General features: G+C 44.3%; 1 protein-coding gene across 1 annotated transcript in view; it reads right to left on the minus strand.

The window, feature by feature from the left end:
* COPS3 (COP9 signalosome subunit 3) overlaps positions 1 to 23,449 on the minus strand; it is a 126,248-nt gene that overhangs the window by 17,140 nt on the left and 85,659 nt on the right. Inside the window, exons 7-9 of the mRNA XM_085628928.1 lie at positions 15,454 to 15,594; positions 12,290 to 12,463; positions 7,327 to 7,413 (exon numbers count right to left, since the gene is read on the minus strand). Of these exons, the coding sequence (XP_085485054.1) occupies positions 7,327 to 7,413; positions 12,290 to 12,463; positions 15,454 to 15,594 (402 nt within the window). The remainder of the gene's footprint in view (positions 1 to 7,326; positions 7,414 to 12,289; positions 12,464 to 15,453; positions 15,595 to 23,449) is intronic.

Below are 23,449 nucleotides of genomic sequence, written 5' to 3' on the forward strand. Positions count from 1 at the left end.
TCCTAATAAACAGCATAGTATGTGACTTACAACTCATATATACATCCGCTTCCAGACGTGCCTTTTACGCACATCCATGTGTACCCCCAATGGCCATATGTACTTTGTCAGTACTCGTGATTATTTTACTTTCAAAGGCAACTTCCCCTGCAATGCACATGTACCCAGCCAGTTGCAGTTTCTTATTGTTGCTACAGCCGCTTTGCTACTGCTTAATTTGTAAGAAAACAGGCGCTGCGGCTTTTATCATATGGCAAGCTTTATACAAAATGTTTTTCAGGAATAACTTGCACAAAATTTTACAAATACTTTTATTTATTTATTTACCACACCTGTCTTCTGCACAATACTGTAACATCAAACACAACCATTACGCTCGCATTTTAAAGCGCTACAACTTGGACTATAGCCTAAAGTCCCTGCAAATTGTAAGGCACCTTCCTGAATAGCTCGCTTTTTATTCGTCAATTGTCCGTAAGGCCACATTCTGCCTTTGTTCACGACTATATTTAACTTTTACACTTCACTCTCACATTATATGTGGAGTTTTATCTACCGCTAACTAGACCCGGAGGTATCAAACCGCTTTACATAAGCACCAGCTGCATTAAATACACACGCAATCATGTTTGTTAGGCACAGGGAGATTGACTGATTTGCCCAATAACACACATTCTTGAGCGTCCCTGCGGAGACTCGAACACCGTTCCCCAGTTCCTACCTCTACCACTATAACCGTGAGGCCACATTCTGTCCACATTGTGCCTTTGTTCACTATCAGCCTCATGCATCAACCCAAAATCCAGTCGGTAAAATACCGATTCGGTAATAGCTCCCGGTATTAAGTAAAAAATACCCAATCCCAATGCATCAACCCAAAAGCAGAAATCGCTATTTAAGGAATCCTTAAATAGCGATTCTTTAAATAGGGATTCCTTAAATACCGATTCCTTAAATAGCGATTGCATTTAAGGAATCCCAAAGTGAGATTCCTTAAATGCAATGCATCAAAGTTAAAAAATTAGCGATTTCGCTAATAGGGGGAGCAAATTACCATGAAGATGAACTGCATGGTAATTTGCAAAAACTTTGAAAAATGCACTTTTGTGCATTTTTCAAAGTTTCATGTTGCGCACACACATGCCCTTAGAGCATGTGTGTGTGCAACATATGTGCACATATCATTTTCAGGGGTGCAACAGGGTGTCCGTTTGACACCCTGGCACCCTTGACAGTGCTCCCGCTATTAGCGATTCGGTAATACCGAATCGCTAATACAGACTGGCTTTACATTCATTCCTATGGGCCTCCAAGCCCATAGGAATGAATGGGTAGGTATTCCTTATTACCGATTCGGTATTACCGATTCGGTAATAAGGAATATTAAGGAATCGCTATTTGAATAGCGATTCCTACATGCATAGCCTTTTGCTATTCCTTATTAGCGATTCCTTATTTTTCGCTAATAAGGAATCGCAAATGGCATTGTTGATGCATAGGCCCCTATGTCGGTTATTCACGTTTCCGGCGTGTTTTTAACCTTTTTATATATTTATAAATATGCTACATAAATGCATCAAGTGATACACAACTTGAATGCGCATTTGCAATATTAAAGGCTGAATGGCAATTAAGAGCCCAGCCACAGTCTGCACAGGGGAAGTGGCTTGAGGCAGCCGACGATGAATTGCACACCACAATCTGTTTTCTTCAGTTACGAGAGAGAAGTTATTTTTATGACCTCATTATTCAAAATAACTGAGGACGCGTTGATTCCAGGCAGTCAGTCACATGAAGCAATCCAGAGAAATCAAACTGCACTGCAGGCAGGCATCTTGTCTAAACCCCCGTGTTCTTACAGGAGTTTGTTGAGGGTCTGTGTTTTCTCTGAACAGTCTGATGGATTCTGAGGGTGGATTGTGGAGTCACGCACCCAAACAAAAAGTTGCATTTGTTGGTTTGGCTTGGGCCACCACGCCAGGGCACAGTCACCCACGGGCGGCATATTCATGACCATGGTGATGGTGGCATGGCGGCTGTGGTTACGCTAATAGTAGTTACTTTAACTAATTTAACCTCTTGCGTACTGCTTAACTACTGTGTTACTGTGTTACAGTAACTGTCAAGTAAAACTTAAGTTACCACTTCGGTCCGGTCGGCTGGCCCGGGACACACACTGACTGCATACTGCCATAGGCTGCTGCGCAGAGCAGTTTTTCAGTTAACTGAACTAGTGGGTTATTTTCCATCTTCTCTACAACTGGATCTTAGGACTTCGGTGTTTCTGCCTTCAGCTTTATTCTTATGAGATTTTTTTCTGGACACACACTCACGTTGTTGCAAGACTTTTCCTCAAGAAGGATCCTACAAGGGAATAGCCGGCAAGTGAAAAGATTTCCACTTTGCGCCATAATCTGAAACTTTTATGCTAGCATGTCACCCCACCCGAAGTCAGCGCCCGGTGCGATTGCACCACCCTAGAGCCACCCTTCTCAAGGGTCCTGTGACTTCAGTGACTGTCACGCTAGGGTGTGCTGCTTCATAGGCCTGCCTGCAAGACTGGAGGTGAACTTCGGTATGGATTGTGGTTGACAGGCCTTTACGGTTAACCCACAGTTGCCACCGTTAGGGTACGCATGATGGTGCAAAGACACCAGGTCTTCTAAGGTATAGCAAGGGAATGTGCTCCCTCAGGAGAGTGGTCCGGTGGACTGGTCATGAAGGCTGAACCTGGTTCCCAAGTTCCAAACTCGGCAGCTCTGACCATAGTGCCACATCCTCTCCTCCACTGATCACCATACTGCCCCACTGAGTAAAACTTGCAATGCCTTCAGCTACAACCCAATTGTGGTCCGCTATAAACTCCTGGATGCGACAATTCAAATTACGCATTAGACGAGAGTAATATGCTGCCTAAAAAAACAGTTACAAAATCATGGAGAAAGCAAACACTCATAGGGAATGCAAGTTTAAGTAAAGCATATGAAATGTAAGCAGGAACAACATGGTTACCTTGACGCTTTTACATTAATTATTCAGATATCAGGGAGTGTTTTTGCCAGCGGCAGAGCAGAAGTGGACACTGTACTGGTCTTCTCTGGGCAAGAAGGAAGAGACAAGAGTCCTTTTCTTTCTCGACCCGAACCTGCCCCGAACTCCGAGCCTTATCTGTGGGCCTTGGCTATTTCTGCCATCCTGGGACACATGTTTAAAATAAAAAAGCAGGGGAATGGAATCTATCAAATTAAAGAAGTAGACTCACAGGAAGGCTGGTTGGGGCACGGCTAATTGACCTGGTAAATTCTGGCCTGCCTGCTCAGCGCTGTTCATGAATATTATATCTCTGACGCATAGCATTTTTAATTTGAAGGCGCAGTTGCATGCTCTCATATGTTAGACAATTTTAGCATGCTGGTGCTGCCTCATTGGCAGTGTGCCTCAATTGCAGTATTGTCAGAGGGGCGCTAGAATACGTGACTAATGCATTTTAATGCGGGGATACGGACACTAGCATTAAAATGTGTTAGTCAAAAGCCTGATGCGGCCCTACCCTAACCCAGCCCTGAAACTGCGAAAACTAAAATTAGAATAACGTTATTATAATTTTATTTTTCCTGCTCAAAGAGAGCATTTGTTAAAGTTTTCATGTTAATCGCAGCGCCCATCATGAGCTGAAATCAACATGAAAACTTGAACAAATGCACACAATCACCCCGCAGCCCAGCTCTATTAAGAAAAGAAACACAGCAACATAGCTGCTAAGGTTTCAAATTGCTATCTGGGACGGTTTCAAACCTGCCTTAACACCATTCACGTAGATCTGTATGTGAGGAAATGCACCGTCTTTTCACTTTTTTAAGCAAAAGTTTGGAGTGATATTTAGCGCTGCACCCACACGCACGCCTGGTTGCTGGCGCACACAGCCTTGGTTGCAGCGCACATAGACCTTACACTGCTGCACACAGAGGAAAAAAATTAGAGGGAACATTGCTCTTGGCTAGCTAATTTTCCCACCTGTGCTAGTGCCAAATGGGCCCTAGGCAGGTGGTGCAATTGCCTCTGTCTGAGGAAAGCTGAGGACGCATATCAAAAGTGGAAGAGGCCTATGAAGGCTTATTAGCCATCCTGCTTGGAGGAGGTGACAACACCTCGGGCCAGAGCAGGCATTGCTTCTGCCCTCAGAAAACATGGGCTCTCACCTGCAAGGGGTTAGAAATCGGTCTGTGGTGGTAGGCTGGTCTACACCAGTCAGCCAGCATACCAGAGACTGGTAGATGTTCAGGGGGCACCTCTCAGGTGCCACCTGGGCACATGTCTTAATAAATCCACTACTGTCATCAGTATGGATTCATTATGACAAGGTGTTTGATACCAAACACCATAGGTTTTGAGTGAAGCCATCATGTAATTGGGGAACTTGTAATGACCGCTGCCCACTATATATACTTCAGATGGCATTCCTGCTCCCTTGCACTATCTAGTAATTGAACTAGACAGCACAGGGGTATATCTGTTCATGCAGATATGACCACACATGTAATATAACACACCCTGCCTTAGGGTTGATAGGCCTGCTGTAGGGGTGACTTGCATATATTTCATGCATTGCATGGCGACATGGGGCACAAAGTGTGTGCCATTTCGTGTTTTCACCTTTGTCTCACCATTTCCAGCACCATGCAGTGCCAGTCTGCATGAGTTTAGTGGTGGGCCCCTTGGGGTGACAACACGTGCTGCAATCCTTAGGGACGCTCTTTAGTGCCCAAGCCTTAGGTACCAGGGGTACCATTACCAGGGACTTACAGGGATGTTAAAGGTCTTCCAATTATGGAACAATTGCACAGGTATCCTGTTTTTGGGAAAGAACACTGGCAACCTTGTTAGCAGGAACCCTCTGCACGTCAAAGTTGCATCACATACCAGGCAACAAATGGGGGAAGACCATGTCAAAAAGGGGCACTTTCCTACATTTGGCAAAGAAAGAGCTTCACCTCATGTTCCTGAATATGCATAAGAGCACACATTTAAGAGTTGTAGCTGGAGCCAAAGCAGCACAAACACACATTGGGCCGATCTATTCCTGCAGTCTTGGCGTGGACTGGATCCGGTCATTTTGAGTGGGGACAACATTTACTATCACACTGTTCTAGAATTTTGGAAGTCTTTGGAAGACGAAGTTTGGAGCAGAGCTCCAGATCCGCCTCAAAGGATGTCAAAAGAAAGGGGCTGATAACAGCACTGCAAGGGTTGTGCTTATATTAGACTCTGCCCTATACTTCCGGGGTGGTGCAGACTAACCGCGGAGCAGCACAATGCTACCTACCAATGTACTGGAACACTGCTAAACAAACCTTGAGATACCATCTGGCACCTGTGGATATTCTTAAAGTAAGGTATCTGCAGTACAGTAATATGCATGTTTCAAACAAACACTGATTTGAAATATATGGGAAAATTAAGTGTCTCAACAAATGCTGAGAGAGCACTTCAAATGTCCTTTCCTTAACATGTTAAACAATCTCGAGTTTCGAACGGTTTTTAAAAACTAAGCCTTAATTTAAACAAAATAAGTTGTGTTGGGTATACAATGTGCTCACTTTAATAGATACAAATAACTGACAATGCTACTTTAACTAAAAATTAAATGGGCATTGTGGACGTTACCAGGGACTTGCAATTTTGACGACTTGCTAGAGAGATGGCCCTTATAAACTGGTTCCTGTAACTGATTGGTCTGTTGTCTTATCAGCTGTGAAGAAAGTGTGGAAGTCTCAATCCTTCGGAGATGGCACTGGTAACAAATCTCTAGTGGATTTAACTTGCAAGCAGCCTAAATTGTTCCTCTAAAAGGTGCCTACACCTTCAACTAGTTGGGTAGGACCTGGAGAAATGTGCATGCCACTAGTAAACTGTAATGAACTGCTAGTAGTCTCCTGAAGGTCAAAGATCAATTCTAGAACAGTGAGATCTTTAAATGTGAAGACCTCCACTTACTCTGCTTTATATGTTTCTACCTTTATTCTCTATAGAAGCTTGTCAACTGGTTTGTATACATAAAAGCCAGACATGGCTAACCAAAGTCTTCTGAGCATTCCTGTCGCTACATGATGCGTTCATGTTCTCAGGACACATTTGACTTCCTTCCACTAATATGACTTTAAACTCTGATTGTAGGTCGTGAGGAAGGAGTGAAGTAAATATTTCCATTGCAACAGTTTATTTGCAATATCTTGAAAGAAAAGGGCTCGTTTTAAACCACAGTGTACGAAATGTTAATTTTCTTTTACAACATTTTATGAAATCCCATAAAAAGTCCACAAAATGTTAAATTTAGAGCAAAATGTGGTTCACAGGTATTTTGTATAACTTTTTGTTTTACCCAAACATTCAGTCAGAGTGAAGGGACTGTTCTCAATCCAGCTTTTTTTATCAAACGATATATTGATGCCTCGCAGAGGCAGATTGAGTTTTCTCTTCTTTGTAGTTGCATACATCACTGACTCAAGAACAGCAGATGCAATTGCTTTATTTCAGGAACCGGACCTTTCCTCCTTATTGGAGTGATAGCTCGCTTACTCTTAGATGAAAGGCTCTAGGTTTACAAAAATAAATTGCCTTTTCTCAATAAAAGTGTTTTTGTCTACATTAGAAAAAGAGGCCATTGAGCCTATGACTAATGAAAACTACCCTGAAAGAGAACTAAGCCTACAAGCAAATACTTTTTGCTACACAAAGTGGAACTCGGAAGGTCTAAAAAATCTTAACCCGAAAGGACTGAAGTCTTGAAGTAGGTGCAGAAGGCTTTTTTTTAAATTTTTTTTAAAAAATTTCCAGTTAACCCAGGCTAATGCTTTCTGTCTAAGCAATTTTAAAGCAACAGAGGGGACTTTTGAAAACTAGCTTTCCACTGCATCCCTCCAGGTGTTGCAAGAAAAGGAAAATTTCAATGATCACACCCTTAAAATGTTAGAGAAAATCTCTGGGCCTGGAAAGTATTCTGCACCAGAGAGAAAAAATATTTTAAAATATTTTCAAAAAGGTTAAAAATGCAACCCAATAAGGTTAGAAATTACCAAACTTTGTGGGGCAGAAGGTAAGCTTGTGAAAAATGAAAGGAGCTTAATTAAGGTGCCCGTGCTTGTGTTTTATATCCTGAAACCTCATGAATGTTCCTTCTATTAAGCATGTTAAATATTAAATCCCGGTGGAATTATTCTTTCAAGTATGCCAATTTAACAAAGATGTAGCAAAATTACTGGTACCTCTCATAAAACATAACACAAATAGTTGACCGTCTTTCGTACAAATTATGAAATATTTTCTTACCATGTGAAGGACATACTTTTCGGCTTCCTGGGCTCCTGACAACTGTACTCTACTTGCCATGTCTTGCAAGGACAGTGTCAAAAAAGTCTGAAATTAACACCAAAGATTGCAATGAAAATCCCTGTAATATTCTTATTATAATTAATGTAAGCACACAAAGGAGAATAATTGGCAATTGTCATAGGATACATGAATGAAAACAATATAAATTACTATACAGGCCTGCATCAATCGTCACATATAACAGTAGTGGTACAGGTTAAATGTGTGGTATTTAGTTTATTTACCATAGCTACATTAACATATGTAGGTTTAAGATTTCCAGTTAGGGATGCTGCACACCATTCATTATAAAGAATAAGGTATTCCATGCCCTGTCAAGAAGTATGACTGACATTTGCCATGGAGGCTTGCAACTCTCCAGTCGACCTGTAGGTGTAGGGTGCAAGTGCGGTCAATCAGGAAGGAGAAGAACAGGCTATGTGGTTCAAACCACTAAAAGGCAGATTGATGCAACCCTGGACTACTACATGCAAAGCTTGCTTTTATTTAGCAAGATTTCACAAGCAAGGGTACAGGGTCCAATATAGGTGTAGCTGGAGGGAAAGGAGCAGTTATCACTCACATTGGTTATTATTCTTTATTTCTTTTCTTCTTCAAAATAGGGTTAATAATGTGTTCTTTTCATGGAGCAAAGGAAATTGCATAATGCACTGTAACCATGTAAATAGTGTAGTGCTACTGCATGGTGGAAATACAAATTTAATTCTGCAACAAATGAAGGTTCAATTATCTTAGTAATAGTGACGAACATCACAAAAAGGTAAAATCTAGTTAAAATTACAAATTATGTTAGCAAAAACTGTGTTGTCCTACAGGATCAGTCTACAAAGCATACAAGTTTAGTTGCAGATGAGGGCGAAGTGGCAGCAAGACCAGATTTAACACTAATATAAAACATACATCATCCATTTTCTGTCCTCATATGATAAGTATAACCAGCCCCCCAAATCTTCTAGAACAAAGAAATTGAGAGGGAAAACGAAAGACTGCCCACTGTAGCCGTGGAGGTTTTCATGTGCAGCTTGAGATTAATGAAACCTCCTAAAAGAAAGGCAGAGACGGGCAAACACTGTAGGTAGCAAATAACATGCGCTTTACAACAGTTATTTTTAAATACATGAAGTTGAAATTGGACATAATCAACATGGTGACATACTAAGTGCTCCAGCCCTCATGTCTGATCTAAAATGCTATTGTAACTCTAATTTAAAAATAGATATGCACTTCGAATAAGCAAGATTTTCATTGATCCTCGAATACTGAATGGTTCCTGTCTGTGTGTGAGATCCAAGAGTACATTATCAAATATAACTATACCAAAAAAATGTTGCTCAACAAAAAATTATTTTGATTGCCCATTGGCGGGTTGCATTACACACTTCTTTTACATCTTATTTAAAGAAATAAGCCCACTGCATTATAAAAAATAATTTCTTTTGAACAGGAGTAGGAAATCCCTTTTATGAAACTTTTTTTTAAAGGAAAAAATGAGGGAAGCAGGGCAGTATGGCCAGATTGGCAGCAGCAATACCCTGCTTCCAAATGGACACTGCTCCTATACTAAAGATCACTTCAGCATCCGATCATACGCATTAGTGACAAACCATTTCTCTTTTTAATGGAATCAATGATCCTAAGAGAATAGCAGCTACTTCCTTTGTCTCCTCTGCAAGAAGAACGGGTTGCATAGTAATTGGAATCCCTGAAGGAGAATTAGGATTACATGTAACGTTTGCTTCACCTCAAGGGAATTTTCATTGATAGTCATAAGCAGTGAACCGAACTGGAAGTCCATTCCTCATAAAAACCAGAGAAAGTCCGGAGAAAAGTAGCCACTCTACTCAAATGGATTAGGTAAGGATGCTTGGCCTCATTGGGCATTAGCCACGCAATCCGAATCAAGATAATGTATGTAAGAACCTCCAAGTGGCTGCTTTGCACATGTCAGAAACCAGAACATTTCTTAATATTGAAGCTGTATTTGGCTTACTCATATTAGAAAGGCTCTAACTTTACCCCAATATTGGCATTTCTTGAGGAAAACGATTTGGGATATATTTGAAAAAAGAGCTCCAGTATCCAACACATTGACAGAATGATTCTCGGAACTTATGATTAATGAACATTCCTCTAGATGGCAATTAGGCTTACAAGTAAGCACATTTATTATTTTAATGCTAACGTGTGGGTACACCAAAAGGGCTTATTAATAGCTCACAATACCTCCAATTCTTTGGCCGGGGAGGACTGCCGTATCCAGTCACCTGTCAGTGCAGTCACATAGCGCTTTGCGCTACCAGCTCCAGAAGAGGCAGTGGGTGAGTTGGATAAAAGGTAGCACTGTGCTCACAGCATCAAGAGGCCAAATGTGTGAAATCTAGTAAGTAATGTTGGGACAACTCTCTCCTGATCTAGTGGTTGCTGCAGTAGCATTCACTGGCGTTTGTCAGGTGATGTCCATGAGCTGCATGGACTGGACTGCGACTTGAGCTCACCAATGGAGACATGTTATGGGGACCGACACTGGCACCATTAGCAGGCAGGATCAGACGTTATGGAGTACATGCAGATGCACAAGGGCTACCAGAATAGGTGGGTGCAACACCAACGAACCACCAGGGGACTGCTTTTACTACCCTACCATCTTTGGTACCAGGTTGAGAGATTCTTAAAAAGGTACAGGTCTATAACTGCTGCCCTCTTCATTCTCCACTTTTTCCTCGCTGCTTTGCCGTTAATCTAGGGCTTTTATGTTCTATAGAAGATAAGCATGCAAAATAGAGCCTAGGCACTGAAACTGGTAACCAAGGTGAAGAAATTAGTTATCAATCAATCAAGCGGTATTTACGGTAATATCACCCCGTAGGGTATCCAGGCGCTGGGTTGGCTCTGTCAAAAAGCCAGGTCTTAAGTCTTTCTTAAGTCCGCCATAGAGGGTGATGTCCAGAGGTGGAGGCAAATGCCGTTTCAGGACTTTGAGGCGAGTTAGGAGAATAAACTGCCTCCGCAGTTGCTTCAGTGGATGCAAGGTCTATGCAAGAGCAGTGAATCGAAGGTTTCTGGATGGTCGGTGGATGAATAATGCTGGTTCTAGGTTGTGGAAAGCTTTGAAGGCATATGTCAATATCTTGAATTGGCATCTTTGCCGGACGAGGAGCCAGTGGAGGTTCCTAAGGTGTGGGTTTGTTTGGGCAGCCTGAGGATAAGTCTTGCCACCGAGTTCTGTATCGTCTGTAGTCTCTTCATGAGTTTGGTGGTGGTTCCTGCATACAGTGCGTTGCCGCAGTCCAGCTGGCGGGTGACTAGGGCTTGGGTGACTGTTTTCCTCGTACAGCTGGAGAGCCATTTGAAGATTCTTCAAAGCATACTGAGAGTGTGGAAGCAGGCAGAGGAGACTGCGTTGATCTGCAGCTTCATGGTGAGCTGCTGTTCAGGATGATGCCAAGGTTGTGGGTGTGGTCTGTCGGTGTGTGTGGGTTCAAGTTCAGCGGGCTACCAGGTGTCATACCAAGGGGAAGTGTTGTTGCTGAAGATCAGCACTTCGATCCTCTCAGTGTTGAGATTGACAGTTGGTCTTCATCCAGTCGACTACGTTCTTCATGCAGTTGTGGAAATTGGTCTTTGTGGTGTTGGGGTCTGCTGAGAGATAGAGGATGAGCAGAGTGTCGGTGTAGGATATTCTGTTGAGGTCGAGGGTTCTGACGATGCTGGCTAGGGGTGTCATGTAGGTGTTGAAGATGGTGGGGCTGAAGGAAGAACCTTGAGGAATGCCGCAGACTGTGCCTGTGCAAATAGAGGTAGGCAGATTCTCTGTGTCCATCATGTGAGGAAAGATGTAATCTATCCAGGTTACCCTTTCACTGTACAGTACGATTTTGGGGAACCAATAAGTCAAACTTTTCAGGCAACCCAGAATAGCAGCACCTGAACCAGAAAAGTTCAGTATACAAGTATTAGAACCCTGCAGGAAGTGAGACTTCAGCTAAAACAGAAGGGATTTGGCACAGGGCTTTCGACTTCCCTAGAAATTCTGGTAGTTTAGGCGGCAAAATCTACACCAGAATGTTGCACATCTGTTTGCTGCAAGTCTTAGGCTAGAGTACATCACCCGCTGAACCGAAATAATATGCGGGCCCCAAGTCATCTGACTGTGTGCTAAACCCCTAATTGGTATTTTCAAGTATGTGCACGTTGAGGATTTCCATACTGAAAAGGTGGTAGAAGAACTCTGGAATGGAGGGTGGCATTCCTCACCCGGGAGGGATTCCAGCAAAGAAAGAAATGTACAACAAGTTCCCAAATGAAGATATGCCAATCTTGTGATTATCAGAGGCTAGGAAGATACTATTGAACTTTTTGCATCGCTTGAAACCAGTCTTTATTGCCATCCACTGGAGAGACAAGACTTATTTTGTCAATCAAAAAAAGATGTTTGGAAAGAAAATGCCCTTTCACTAATGGAAAGGCTGCAAATGGGACAAAATTAAAAGCGCACTGAAGGTAGAACAAAAGGGGTGTGCTCTTTTACTGATTTTCAGCTGACCAGAGGGGAAAAAATGGAAGTGAGTTGCGTAAACTGGTAATGGATAGGGCCAATGCAGCACACAGTGCAGGCATATTCATGCTGGAAGTCAGGGGCTCATCTTCCATCCTAACTGTGATGCAGGCCATTCACAACCATTGTTGAAAGAGGAGAACCAAAAGAGTAACAAAAGGTGAACTCGTTAATGGTTCAAGTCTACAAATTATCAACAGTTGACTATGAAATCAGAAGCCAGATTGATGAACCCACATCACCTGTGAGGCCTTTAACTTCAAAGATCAGTGAACGTCAATATGCATCAATGGTTGTTAATAATACAAACGTAGAATAACAAAGAAAAACAACAAACCACCTTACCTTTGTTAGCCTCTGAATATTCTTTTTATAAAGAGATGACAAGCACTGTTTCACCAATCCCATGTTGTTCTCCCTGGTAAATGTCTCACTGTGCTTATTTACTAGAATTCGGAGCTCTGCAGGATTGTTGGTTGCATAAACTTGTGCTAATTCATGGTAAGCATTGCTCAAGGGCTGCACAGAAAATGTAAAGACATTGACAGTGAGGCACGTTGTAGAGCTTTCAAAAGACAATATGTATTTTATTCTACATGACTCTCCACTCCAAAGCATTTCCGTAGGGTAATACATATCAAACACCACACAGAAGATAGAACTTTAAATCAGAATTGAGAAAGTTCACAAAAATCATTTAGTACAATAAAATATTTAAAGGTGTCATCTACCAGTAACTGGGCTTTTCCTATTACAATGGCACATCCTTGCCCTCCAACTTTCCATGTGCAACTCCCCATCACATGCTGGTCTTTGCTCAGTATATTCAAGATGGTAGGCACTAAAAAATGTGCTTAACTTCGCCTCCAGCTCATGAGGGGTGGAGCTGGGGAAGGTGGGGGGGCGGGGGGTGGCTCCCCTCCTTTTCACACCAATTTTTCCCCGTAGGGTCTCCTGCCAAAAGTGGGAGTTTGAACTGGGGGCTACCATCTGCTGCTAGCAGCAGAGGCTGGAGTTGCATTACAAAGGTGGAAAGGCCTTTGAAGCTTCCCTCTCGGGCACTGTGCTCATCCTGGGGCAGGAGGTGTGACACTTCCACCCAGAACAGGCTTTGTTTCTGACATCAGAGACTCAGGGGTCCAGAAACATGTCTGGTGGTGGCAGGCTGCCTAAAGCCAGTCAAAGACCACACCAGGGTTAGTAGGTTTTCAGGGGGCACCCTTCAGGTGCCCTCCGAGTACATGTTTTAATAAATTCAACACTGGCATCAGTGTGGGTTTATTTACAGGAATGTTGGTACCAAACAGGGAAGCCATCATAGTGCTGGGGAACTCGAGTTGTCGAGTTTCCAGCCAATGTAGTGGCTATGGCTTTCCTGGCCTTTACAATATCAAGAATAGACTTAAATATTGTAGGGGTTTATCTGCTCATGCAGATATACTCACACCTGAGCTATAGTACACACTGCCTTAGGGTGTGTAAGGCCTGCTAGAGCAGTGCTGCTTTCATATGGCACACAGGCAGTGTGTCATGTCGACCTGATCGTTTTTGCCTGCACCAAGTCGTGCAGGCTGCAGTGGCAGTTATCATGGTCTTGGTAAGGGGTCTCTAGGGGACCCTCTCCAGTCCAGACCAGGGAATCATTTACTAGGGACTTACAGGTGGGTCTGAAGTTGCCAATCGTGGTACAGTTTTAGGGAAGGAGCTCTGGCACAAGGAACCTGCTTGGCAGAGACCCTGTGCACTTTCAATCGAAACCACACCATTTTCCAGGCAAAAAGTGGAGGCCAACCATGTCAGAAGAGGCACTTTCTAACGTACGTGTTTTTCCCATTGACTGCAACGTTAATGTCTTACACTGTTAAAGTACTGATTTATTTACTCCTTTAAAATTGATAACCCTGGTTATCCTGTAGGTATCGAATTTGGTTTTGGTGTCTAAAAATTTATAAAAATCAGGTTTAGTTTTATAAATTGTGGTCCAATTTCTCTTGGGTCATGTCAATTACTTATGGTCCATGTTGGTGATGTGAAATACTTAACACATGTTCCTCCAAGTAGCCGGTCTGCGCTTTTACACTCTACCAGGAATTAGACATGGTGTAAAACAGGAGTACCCAGGGTCCATCTTTGTGTATTGTGCTATTATTATATGGTAAGACACCCCTGCCATACCACATAACACTTTCACTTTGCAACATTGTGATCCTCTCTGACCTCCCTCTAAAGAAAGTCAGTGTAGTAAGGCACAGCAACAATGGAAGCGGAGGCTTCCCTGGAGGCCTTTCACTTTTCTTCTCTTTGGTACTATAGCTGAGTCGGCAGAATCCTTCTGGTACTTATCCAGAAGCATTTAAAGAACTTGCCAACAGATGTGGAGACTGCGGTTCTTTTTTGCTCTGACTTTGCTAGAAGTTTGAGAAAAAAGTGCATAATGTTTTCTTTGTCCAAGCAAGATATGTTTGAGTGATGAAACATAATTTTAGTAAGATATCTTTTTGGAAGACAGAAAAGAAGTCAGTGGAAATAAGGTCTGGACAGTCCATTTAGACTGAAGAATATGATCATGAGTGAGAAATGGATGTATATTCTATATGTCCACATATGTGATTTTAGTGACAATGTAATAGAAGTTAAGCTACTCTGCTTGTATAGGTTTCAATTACAGGAAGCTGTATGCATCTTGTTAGAAGACAACAGATGCCTAAGGAGCCTACATCTAACAGAGAACTATAAGAGACAACCTGTGTGATGCCCATCTTGGGAAGATAGGAAGATAAATATGCAAAATTGTAGAAAAGTGCCCCTTATTGTCATAGTCACCCCCACTTTTTGCCACTGGTACTGATTTTTTTCTTCTGATGTGCACTGGGTCCTTACTAACCAGGCCCCAGTGCCAGTGCTCTTTCCCCAAAATAAGGTAAAATGGTCTAATTTTCACACAATTGGCACACACTGTGGCACCCCTGTAAGTCTCTAGTAAATGGTACCCCTGTTACTAGGGCATGGGTACCACAGAGTGTTTCCTAAGAGCTGCAGCATGTATTATGCCACCCTAAGGGACCCTCATACAAACTGCATAAGCCTGGCATTGCAGACTGCGGGTCATGGGGCAAACCATGAATGAAAACCCATGGCAAACTCACAGATTGCCATGCCGAAGTCACTGCATGTAATATATGCAAGTCGCCCCTACAGCAGGCCTTGTAGCCCTAACCCAGAGTGCATTATATTACATGTGAGGGCATATCTGCATTATCAGCTATGCCCCTGTGCTGTCTAGTGCAATTACTAGATGGTGCAAGTGACAGGGAAGGCACTGGTAATTATGAGTTTCTCTGCTACATGATGGCTTTATTGAAACTTCTGGTGTTTGGGATCAAACATCTTGTCTTAATACATTTTTAATGTTTATTAATCAAGACACCTATAAGTAATGATGTTATATAGTGTGCACTACACAAACAAAATAAACACACATAAGATATATAGATACGCTCTCTGCTCACCTTAATGAATCGACCTACTATCTGTGAGGTGTATTTCGGCAGCTGCTGAACTTTGCCATGTAATATCAAAGAGACTAGTATATACTTTTTATACGATTCCAGCATGATATGACTGACTGCCATGGCTGGTGTTGTTATTGCCTGAATGAAACAAAACAAACAAAAATACAGTGTTAGTACATTCTTTAAAATATCCTCATGAAAAAGAACACAAGAAAGCTTAAGAAAACAGGGGGCACAACAAGTGCAATGTAACATTTTATGCAGTATATGATCACCAATTACTAGATTTCTTAATGCTACTGTGCAGAGCCTGTCCATTATTGTGGGATTACACAGATGTCAAGGGATCCCTGGTGTACGCCTTTGGCCAATGTGTAAATATGGTGTGGAAAGAAGGTAGGTAGCTTTGATTCTGCCTGTTGAGTCTGTAAGGGGCAAGGGCAACTCTTATATCCTGCATCACAACACCTTGGAGGGGAGATACATTTGGGGTGTTTGTGCGAAAGCAGTGAGCACAAGAACCATCACCCTCTGCCAAAGCAGTCAGTTGAAACCATAGCTCGAACTCGAACAACCCTTCCCAGGGATACGTCTGGCAAATGCAGTCCAGTTCCCTGACAGGCAGGCCGGCCAGTTCTTCCTTCCTTCCTTACCAGGCAGTTTTTCACCCAGGCGTTGGTCTAATCAGAACTAGGAAGGACTACCACAAAGTAAGTCCTGGTCCAGTGGATTTTTTCAGTTCACCGGCAGGCCTACTTGGTATCAAAACAATCACAAAATAGGTGATTTGTGTGCTGTACTTCTTACTAGTGGATTGTGAAAGAAGTATAAAGAGTCACCAGAAGGTCTATACAGCCATCAGAGGGTCTGCAATGTTCGTAGAATCCTCAAACTCTAGAGAAATATTATGTCCCGTTGCTGGCCTGATTGTATAGGCTTTTGACAACAGATTATCCAGTCAAACTAGTTTAGACTAGCCAGGGTGAGATGAGTATTGGCCTTAGAAAAGAAACCTACATCTGCTTTTATTGCCAATCAAGTTGGGTACAACACCAAAAAAGTAGGAAGACAGAGTTTCACTGTAGAAAATTGGCTTTTCACATGGTTCCCATAATTTTTCTCTAACGGGTACTACTGGTATTTTGATACTCCACACTGAGAAAGCACTGTCTGGTTTCAAATTGCACGAGTTTGCTTTATAGCATGTAAGTTCATTATATCGAGTTTCACACCTGAAGGCCTGCAACTTGCCAATTCTTTGCAAGAAAGGGCTGCAGAAAGGCTGATTCCATTTGCAGGACCTCAAAGGGTTCTGAAATCTTACGTTGGATTGGAGGAAAGCGGAAAAACAGGGGTGATAGCAACACCTTAGGAAGCCCGGAGAAATAAAAGAGGTATGTGCAGGATTAATCCTATGCTACAAGGAGTCAAAAAGTACTAGCAAAGCTCAGATGCTAAAACAGTGAGAAGGAAAAGGTTAACCTGTAAACATCTTTTAGCAGTGTGCATTTGCTCTAAATTCACATGCTCTGCATACTCCTGCCTTCTAGTGTTGGGCTCAGAAGTTTGTAGGTTCTATTTTAGGTTTCAAAGTCTTTCGAGACATGGGATGCACAGTGACTCTGCCTTTAATGGACAATGTGCATGGGTAGCAACTCTGTTAGATTGTTTTTCGCACATCGGTGAGTAGGTTTGGAGTGGCGGTTGAACGTCGCATGGTGCTCCATGTGTACTGAGCAGTGTCAAAGAAGTTATAAGAGAAGAGATCAAACTAGACGTTTATGTAACCCATAGTCTGCTGGAGGGGGCAGGATATCCTCACTTCAGCTAGTGAGCAGGATATTACCCAAAAAGGCCATGGTTGCACCTTTGAGGGTGGAGTGTGCCCCTGGAAGGTGGTAGTTTGGGGTTAGTGGCAGGGTCTTGTTAGCTTTATATGTTAGGAGGTCTAAATGCCCTTGACTCCCCACTTAGTTATGCCAGCCTTTGAGAAGGGATGGCCCTTCTGGAATTTGAAAAGGTAGAGAGCTGGTCAGACTTGCAAAAGGATTTTGTTCTTTCAATACAGTACATGTGGCCATATTTAACATTTAGGGTAGTGCTGCCCAAACTTTTTGGAACCACCTTCTGTAAGCCCCTAGTAAATGTTACCATGGTACCTAGAGCCTGAGGTACTAACGAGGGTCCCTAAGGGCTACAGTACAAATTGTGCCACCCTAAGGGACCCCTCATCAAGCACATGCAAAACTGCCATTGCAGGCTGTGTGTCTTGGTGCAGACAAAAGTGAAAACACGACATGCGTCACATTCCTGTGTGCCATGTCCCTAACACTGCATGTAATATTTGTAAGTCACTCCTACAGTAGGCCTGACAGCACTAAGGCAGGGAGCTGAATATTACATGTGAGGGCATACCTGCATGAGCAGATATGCCCCATGCTGCTCAGTCCTATTACTGCCAATACAAGTTACCAGCAAAACATTTTAAACCATGCGCTGGGCACTGGTGAATAACGAGTTCCCCAGCTACATGATGGCTTCACTGAAAATAGGGAAGGGTGGTATCAGACATCTCGTATTGATAAACTCACACTGATTCCAGTGATGGATTTACCAATACATGCACCCAGAAGGCACCTTAGAGGTGCCCCCTGAAAATCTATCAGCTTCTGGTGTGCTTGCTAACAGTTTTCTGTCAGCCTGCCACCGGAGAACTGTTCTGACCTCCTAGGGTGAGAGCCTTTGCTCTCAGTAGACCCAGAACAAAAGTCTGTCTGGGAAGAGGGTGCAACACCCCCTCCAACAGGATGACCTGCTGATTAACCTTCCTTAGGCGGCAAGTCTCAAAGTGCTGCTGCCTTTGAAATGCAAATCTGGCTCGCCCTCAAAGGAGAGGAAGCCAACCCTTTTGTCCAGGGTCCCCTTGGCACCTGGATGGGTGGGAAAATGAGCTAGTCAGGTAGGTGTGCAGCCTCCAGGCTAAGACCACCCCTAAGGTGGGCTACTGTGAGGTGTGATGGCATACTTAGGAATTCTGGGACAGAGTTATGCCCACTTCCCACAGAAAGTGGTCATATAGGTGGCTTAGTGACCCCAAGAATCAGTAGTCCATTGGCTTCTACCCTACACTCCCCTAAATTCAGTATTTAGGGGAGCCTCTGGCACCAGAGAAGCACATCCAGACAACCTAAGAAGAAAGAGAACACCGAAGAGGCACAAAAGCAGAGGAGAGAAGCAGCTGACCCGGTACCAATTCGGCCAGCCTGTCTGCACCCCTCATCAGAAACTGTGCCAAAGTAGACTCGTCCTGCAGCTGTTGACTCAAGAACCTTGGGAGGACTGCCTGCTTTTGATAAAAACCCAAGACCTCCTGTGAACAGCAGACTTGTTCTCCTGCATAACCTCCAAAGCATGGACTAAGGCCTCTGGAACTGAAAAAACCTGGCCCGAGTTGAAGTGGGCCAGCGGTGTCAACAAGCTCCCTCAGATCTCCAGTCCATCGTGGTTTCACCCCTCGTGGACTTTCCAACCTGCCTGCAACCTCTGCATGCATGTCCCCTAGACTGCTCCCGGTGAGAAAACCTGATGCCTAGTCACCTCTGCATCGGTTGCCCCCGGGGCCGTGGAGAAGATGACTCTAGGTGTCCCTACGTCTCAGAGCATTGCTAGAAGTGAACCCCCCTGTTGGTTCAATGCCACTGGCATTCCAGCCAGAGCCTGCAGCCTCTAACCTGGCTTTTAACCTTGATCTTTAATGTGCAGAATTTAGCAGCATCTTTATTTATTGCTTGGACTTTGACGCCCCACCAAAAATCAGGGCTCTCTCCAATACAGAATCTGTCGATCTATAGTCTGAGATGGAAAGTGGATAAAACCAAGGGGACAATCTTGGGGTTAGTTATGAGAACAACCTTGTCTCTGAACCTGAAAGAAAGGCTTTTGCGTGCAAGTGCCTGCAGCTCACTGATGCATCTGAGGGAAGTTAAGGCCACATGGAAAACCACCTTTCATGAGAGGAACTATTAAGGGCAAGTGAACAGGGGTTCAAAGGGGGAACCCATGATCCTGGTGAGCACATTAGAGTTCCATGCAGGGACAGGGTCACCCTGAGAGGTAGGATTCTATAGGCTCTTCAACAATGCTTCGATTACAAGAATCCTAAATAAGAAAGAATGTTCTCAGTTTTGCATGTAGGGGGCAATAGTGGCTAAGTGTAGCCATATAGAAGTGTAGGCAAGGACTAACTTCTCCAGGTGCAAGAGATAAAAAATTATGTCTTGAACCATAGGCTTTAGAGGGCCCAGTTGCTTGGGGATGCAATAGCGGACAAACCCTATCCACTTTGCAGCACAACAGGCCCCTGTAGTAGGTCTGCAAGTTTCCCACAGGATCATCGTGCACTCCAGCTGGAGATGAAGATAGCCACACTCTAAGACCCCAGGTGACAGATAGCTAGGTTGAGCGGTCTGGGTGCCCAATTTTGTCTTGGTTCTGTGAGAGAAGGTCCAGCCTCTACAGGAGCTTCCTGTTGGGACTGATGGAAATCTTGAGGAATGCTGAGTACCAAGGGCTGCCTGGCCCACGTGGGAGCAATGAGGAGTGAAAAGGTGACGTTTGCAGAATCTTCTTTACCACATACAGAAGTAGTAGTAGTAGGAGGAGGAGGAGGAGGAGAAAAGCAGAGGCAAATATCCTTGACCAGTTCATCCCTGCAGCATTTTTAATGGACTGTGGTGTGGTTACTTGGATCGAATTGTGGGCATTTTTTGTTTCTGGAGGTGGTGAACAGGTCTATCTGTGGGCACCATGACACTAAAAGTGAGTAGGACATGAGTGGGGTTCCCACTCATGGACTTGTTGATGCATCCAGCTGAGCAAGTTTTCAAAGTTTTTGTCTACATCCAGAAGTTACTCCCCCCAAAAGGTGTATGCAGTGGGGGATGGTCCAGTGCCAGCACTTTTGCATTAGTACCAACAGCGGGAGAAAGTGCATGCCATGCAGTCTTCCTTCTGGAGGTAATAAATGGCAGTCATTATCTGCCTTGTTGAGGATTACTTTGCCCTGAATGACGTGAAAGAAGGCTCAGAGAGCTAGGCATATGGCCAGTATAGTAACATCTAGATGCGCTTCCCAGCCAGTGAGAGGCATCCATGATAATTGTCACTTGCGGGATCCATTCTGAGAAAGGCCTACCCTGCAACAGATAGTTGCTGTAACACCACTGCAGGAAATGATGGACACTTGCTTTAGCAATAATAGATCTTCTCGGTGAAAATATGCATGTGTCCACTGCGCCAAGAGGCACTCCTGCAACAGGCACATGTGGAACCGGACATGGGCACAAGAGCGATGCATTATGCCATCTTCCTGAAGTGGTGTATTATGGTCCTGACTAAGTTGACCACTGGGCTGAAAAAGAGGCAACTGCTGCTGAAATGCGAACACCAACTGCTGGTTGGTGCAGGCTTTGAATGTATCTGTGTTTAGGACAGACCCCAGGACAGACTGGACCTGTTGGGGATTAGAGGTAGGACTTGGAGGCATTAATGGTGAATCCCAGACTGTGGAGCAGGGAGATTGCGGATTGAGTGTAGGCTAGGCAGTGCTGCCCCTTCTTAGGCGAGAGGCAACCATCGCCAGGCACTTTGAAAACACCCTTGTAGCAGTTGTAACTTTGAAAGGAAGCAATTTGAAACAGTAGTGTGGTGCACTTACCACAAAGCCAAGGTAGCACTGATGGGCGTGGTGGATGGGTATGTGAAAGTAGGCATCCAATGAGGTCATGTAGTCACCCTGTTTGAGCAGAGGAATGACTTCCTGCAGGGATGTTGAGTGAAAATGTTCTCACAGGATGTGGTTGTTAAGGGGCATGAGGTCCCATACTGCCCTCTTTTTGAGAATGAGAATGTTAACAGAGTAAGCTCCTTTCCCCGGGACTGAGGGGATACACTTCCCATCACACCCTTGTAGAGGATCGTTTTCACTTCTTCGTCTAGAAGACAATGATGTTCACTGGTGAGATCTTGGGAGGGGTTGTGAAGACTTCTAGGCATGGAAGAGAAAATCGCGTAATCCTCCTTCCTTCCCTCCCTCCCTCCCTCAGGTGACATGTGAGAGTGGAGTTGTGGGCGAGGAAAGTCAGTGTTTGGAGCTGGCAGCTCATTTATTCCCCCCAGGGGTGCCTCTACTCCCTTCTACCCTTGTTTTTGCCCCTGTAACGCCCTGACCGCCTGCTGGTGGGAAGACTTGTTGACTCTGATAAGACTGTGGCAGGTCAGGGGAGGAGGCTTTAGCTACTCCTGGCTATTGCCTATGAAAAGAGTCCCTAGAAGCTGGAGTTTGCATGGCACCTATGGAATTTGCAATGTTAGTGTCCTTGATCTTTTCAAACACATAATCAACCGGAGTGATTTCCCATCAACTGGGAGGTTGTTGAAATGTTGTTAGACGTCCGATTTAAAATCCAGGCTATAGAACAAGGCAGGACATCCAAGAAGGATGCTGCTATTGCCTCCTAAAGAGGCTGTCTGTGGCATCAAGGGAACATCGAATGTTAGTGTTACAGATTATTTTACACCCAGACACCATCTACCTTACTTCACCCCTTTCCTGAACTCCCCCGGAAGAAGTTTACCACTCCTGCATTTCCACTGGAGCCTGTAATTGCTGGAGAGAAGAGGCCCTTTTCCAGACAGCATGAACCCGAAATGCAGACAGACCCTGGGTGTTACTACCCTCACCTTTACAAGGTCTTTAACCATTTAGATTTAAGCATGTCCTTGAGCATGGACAGGAATTGCGCACACTGCTCAAATTTAGAGAAAGCCCTCTTTTGTGTGATGGACACAAATGTCCACCTTGTGGAAGGCGGTGGCCTGTTGCAGGCCCTCGTGGTAGGTGATGTTATCAGGATAGTGATCGAGGGGTCATCTGTAGGCTGTGTCTGAAAGGGCAGGTCAGAGATCAGCAGAACCAAAGGGCTTGCCTGAATGTGAAAAGAACAGTGGGGATCCCTCAGGTGACTTTGGTGGAGGCAGCGGTAGGGCTGAAGTACGTGGCAGTGGAGGCAGTGATGACTGAATGTACGCAGGAGAGGACTACTGCTCCTGTCTCGGACTCTCTTTGGCCTCCAATGACGTTTCCTCCTCTTGCAAAGCTGTACCTGCTAGGTAAGCAGAGATGGTTTAGCCAAAATGTTCCTGGTGACAGGATGAATGAAGAGGTAGCTCTGTCTGGTGTCAAGCTCCTCCTGGATCCTCTGAAGGATGGCCTTTTCTGAATCCTCAGATTCGACAGGTCTTTCAGAATCTGGCTTCAATGGTACCTTCAGTGTCAGCTTGGAGTAATGCAGAGGCTGGTAGGCGTCTTTGGACCATGTTCGGGTTCAAGGGCTGAGAGGGGTCGATGCCCTTGTACAGGTCCTCCTTCGGATCTGAAGCCTTCTCGAAGTGCCAACCGGAGTCCGAGGGTGACAGAAGCTCTGGAGGTCTTTCATGCACAGGGCTTGATACCACAATATCAGGAGCGGTGCGCTGCCTTGGTGTGGGATCGCTTTTGAGGCTTCAAGATCAGAGCCGGGCATACTGAAGACATGGGGCGTGGTCTTCATTCAAGGACCACAGGTCTTGGGTGCCAACAGACCTTACTCTTCATCCTCTGACTCAGAAGCATTGGAGGAGGTGGGCTTTGGCCGAAAGAGCCAGTGTCCTTACATTCTTCAGCGCCAAAGGGGTCCTGTTCGCCAAAGAACATGTTGGGAGTATCGGTGGACGACTATTAGAGCATCACAGTGGGCCCCAACCCTCACTATTCAGTACTGTAGGGTCTTTTGAAGGGGAAGGTGAAGCAAGATTCACAGGAGATGAGAAGCACATGTTTCAGACCTTGTGAGGGTCCAACCACAGGTACCGGGCATGAATTAAAATGTCAGCTCTGGAAGGAAGTATTCTTCTTCACCCTCTAACAATCCACATTCTCCGGCACAAAATCTCA

The sequence above is a fragment of the Triturus cristatus genome, chromosome 10 (genome assembly GCF_964204655.1).
Source record: "Triturus cristatus chromosome 10, aTriCri1.1, whole genome shotgun sequence".
Taxonomy (NCBI): Eukaryota; Metazoa; Chordata; class Amphibia; order Caudata; family Salamandridae; genus Triturus; species Triturus cristatus.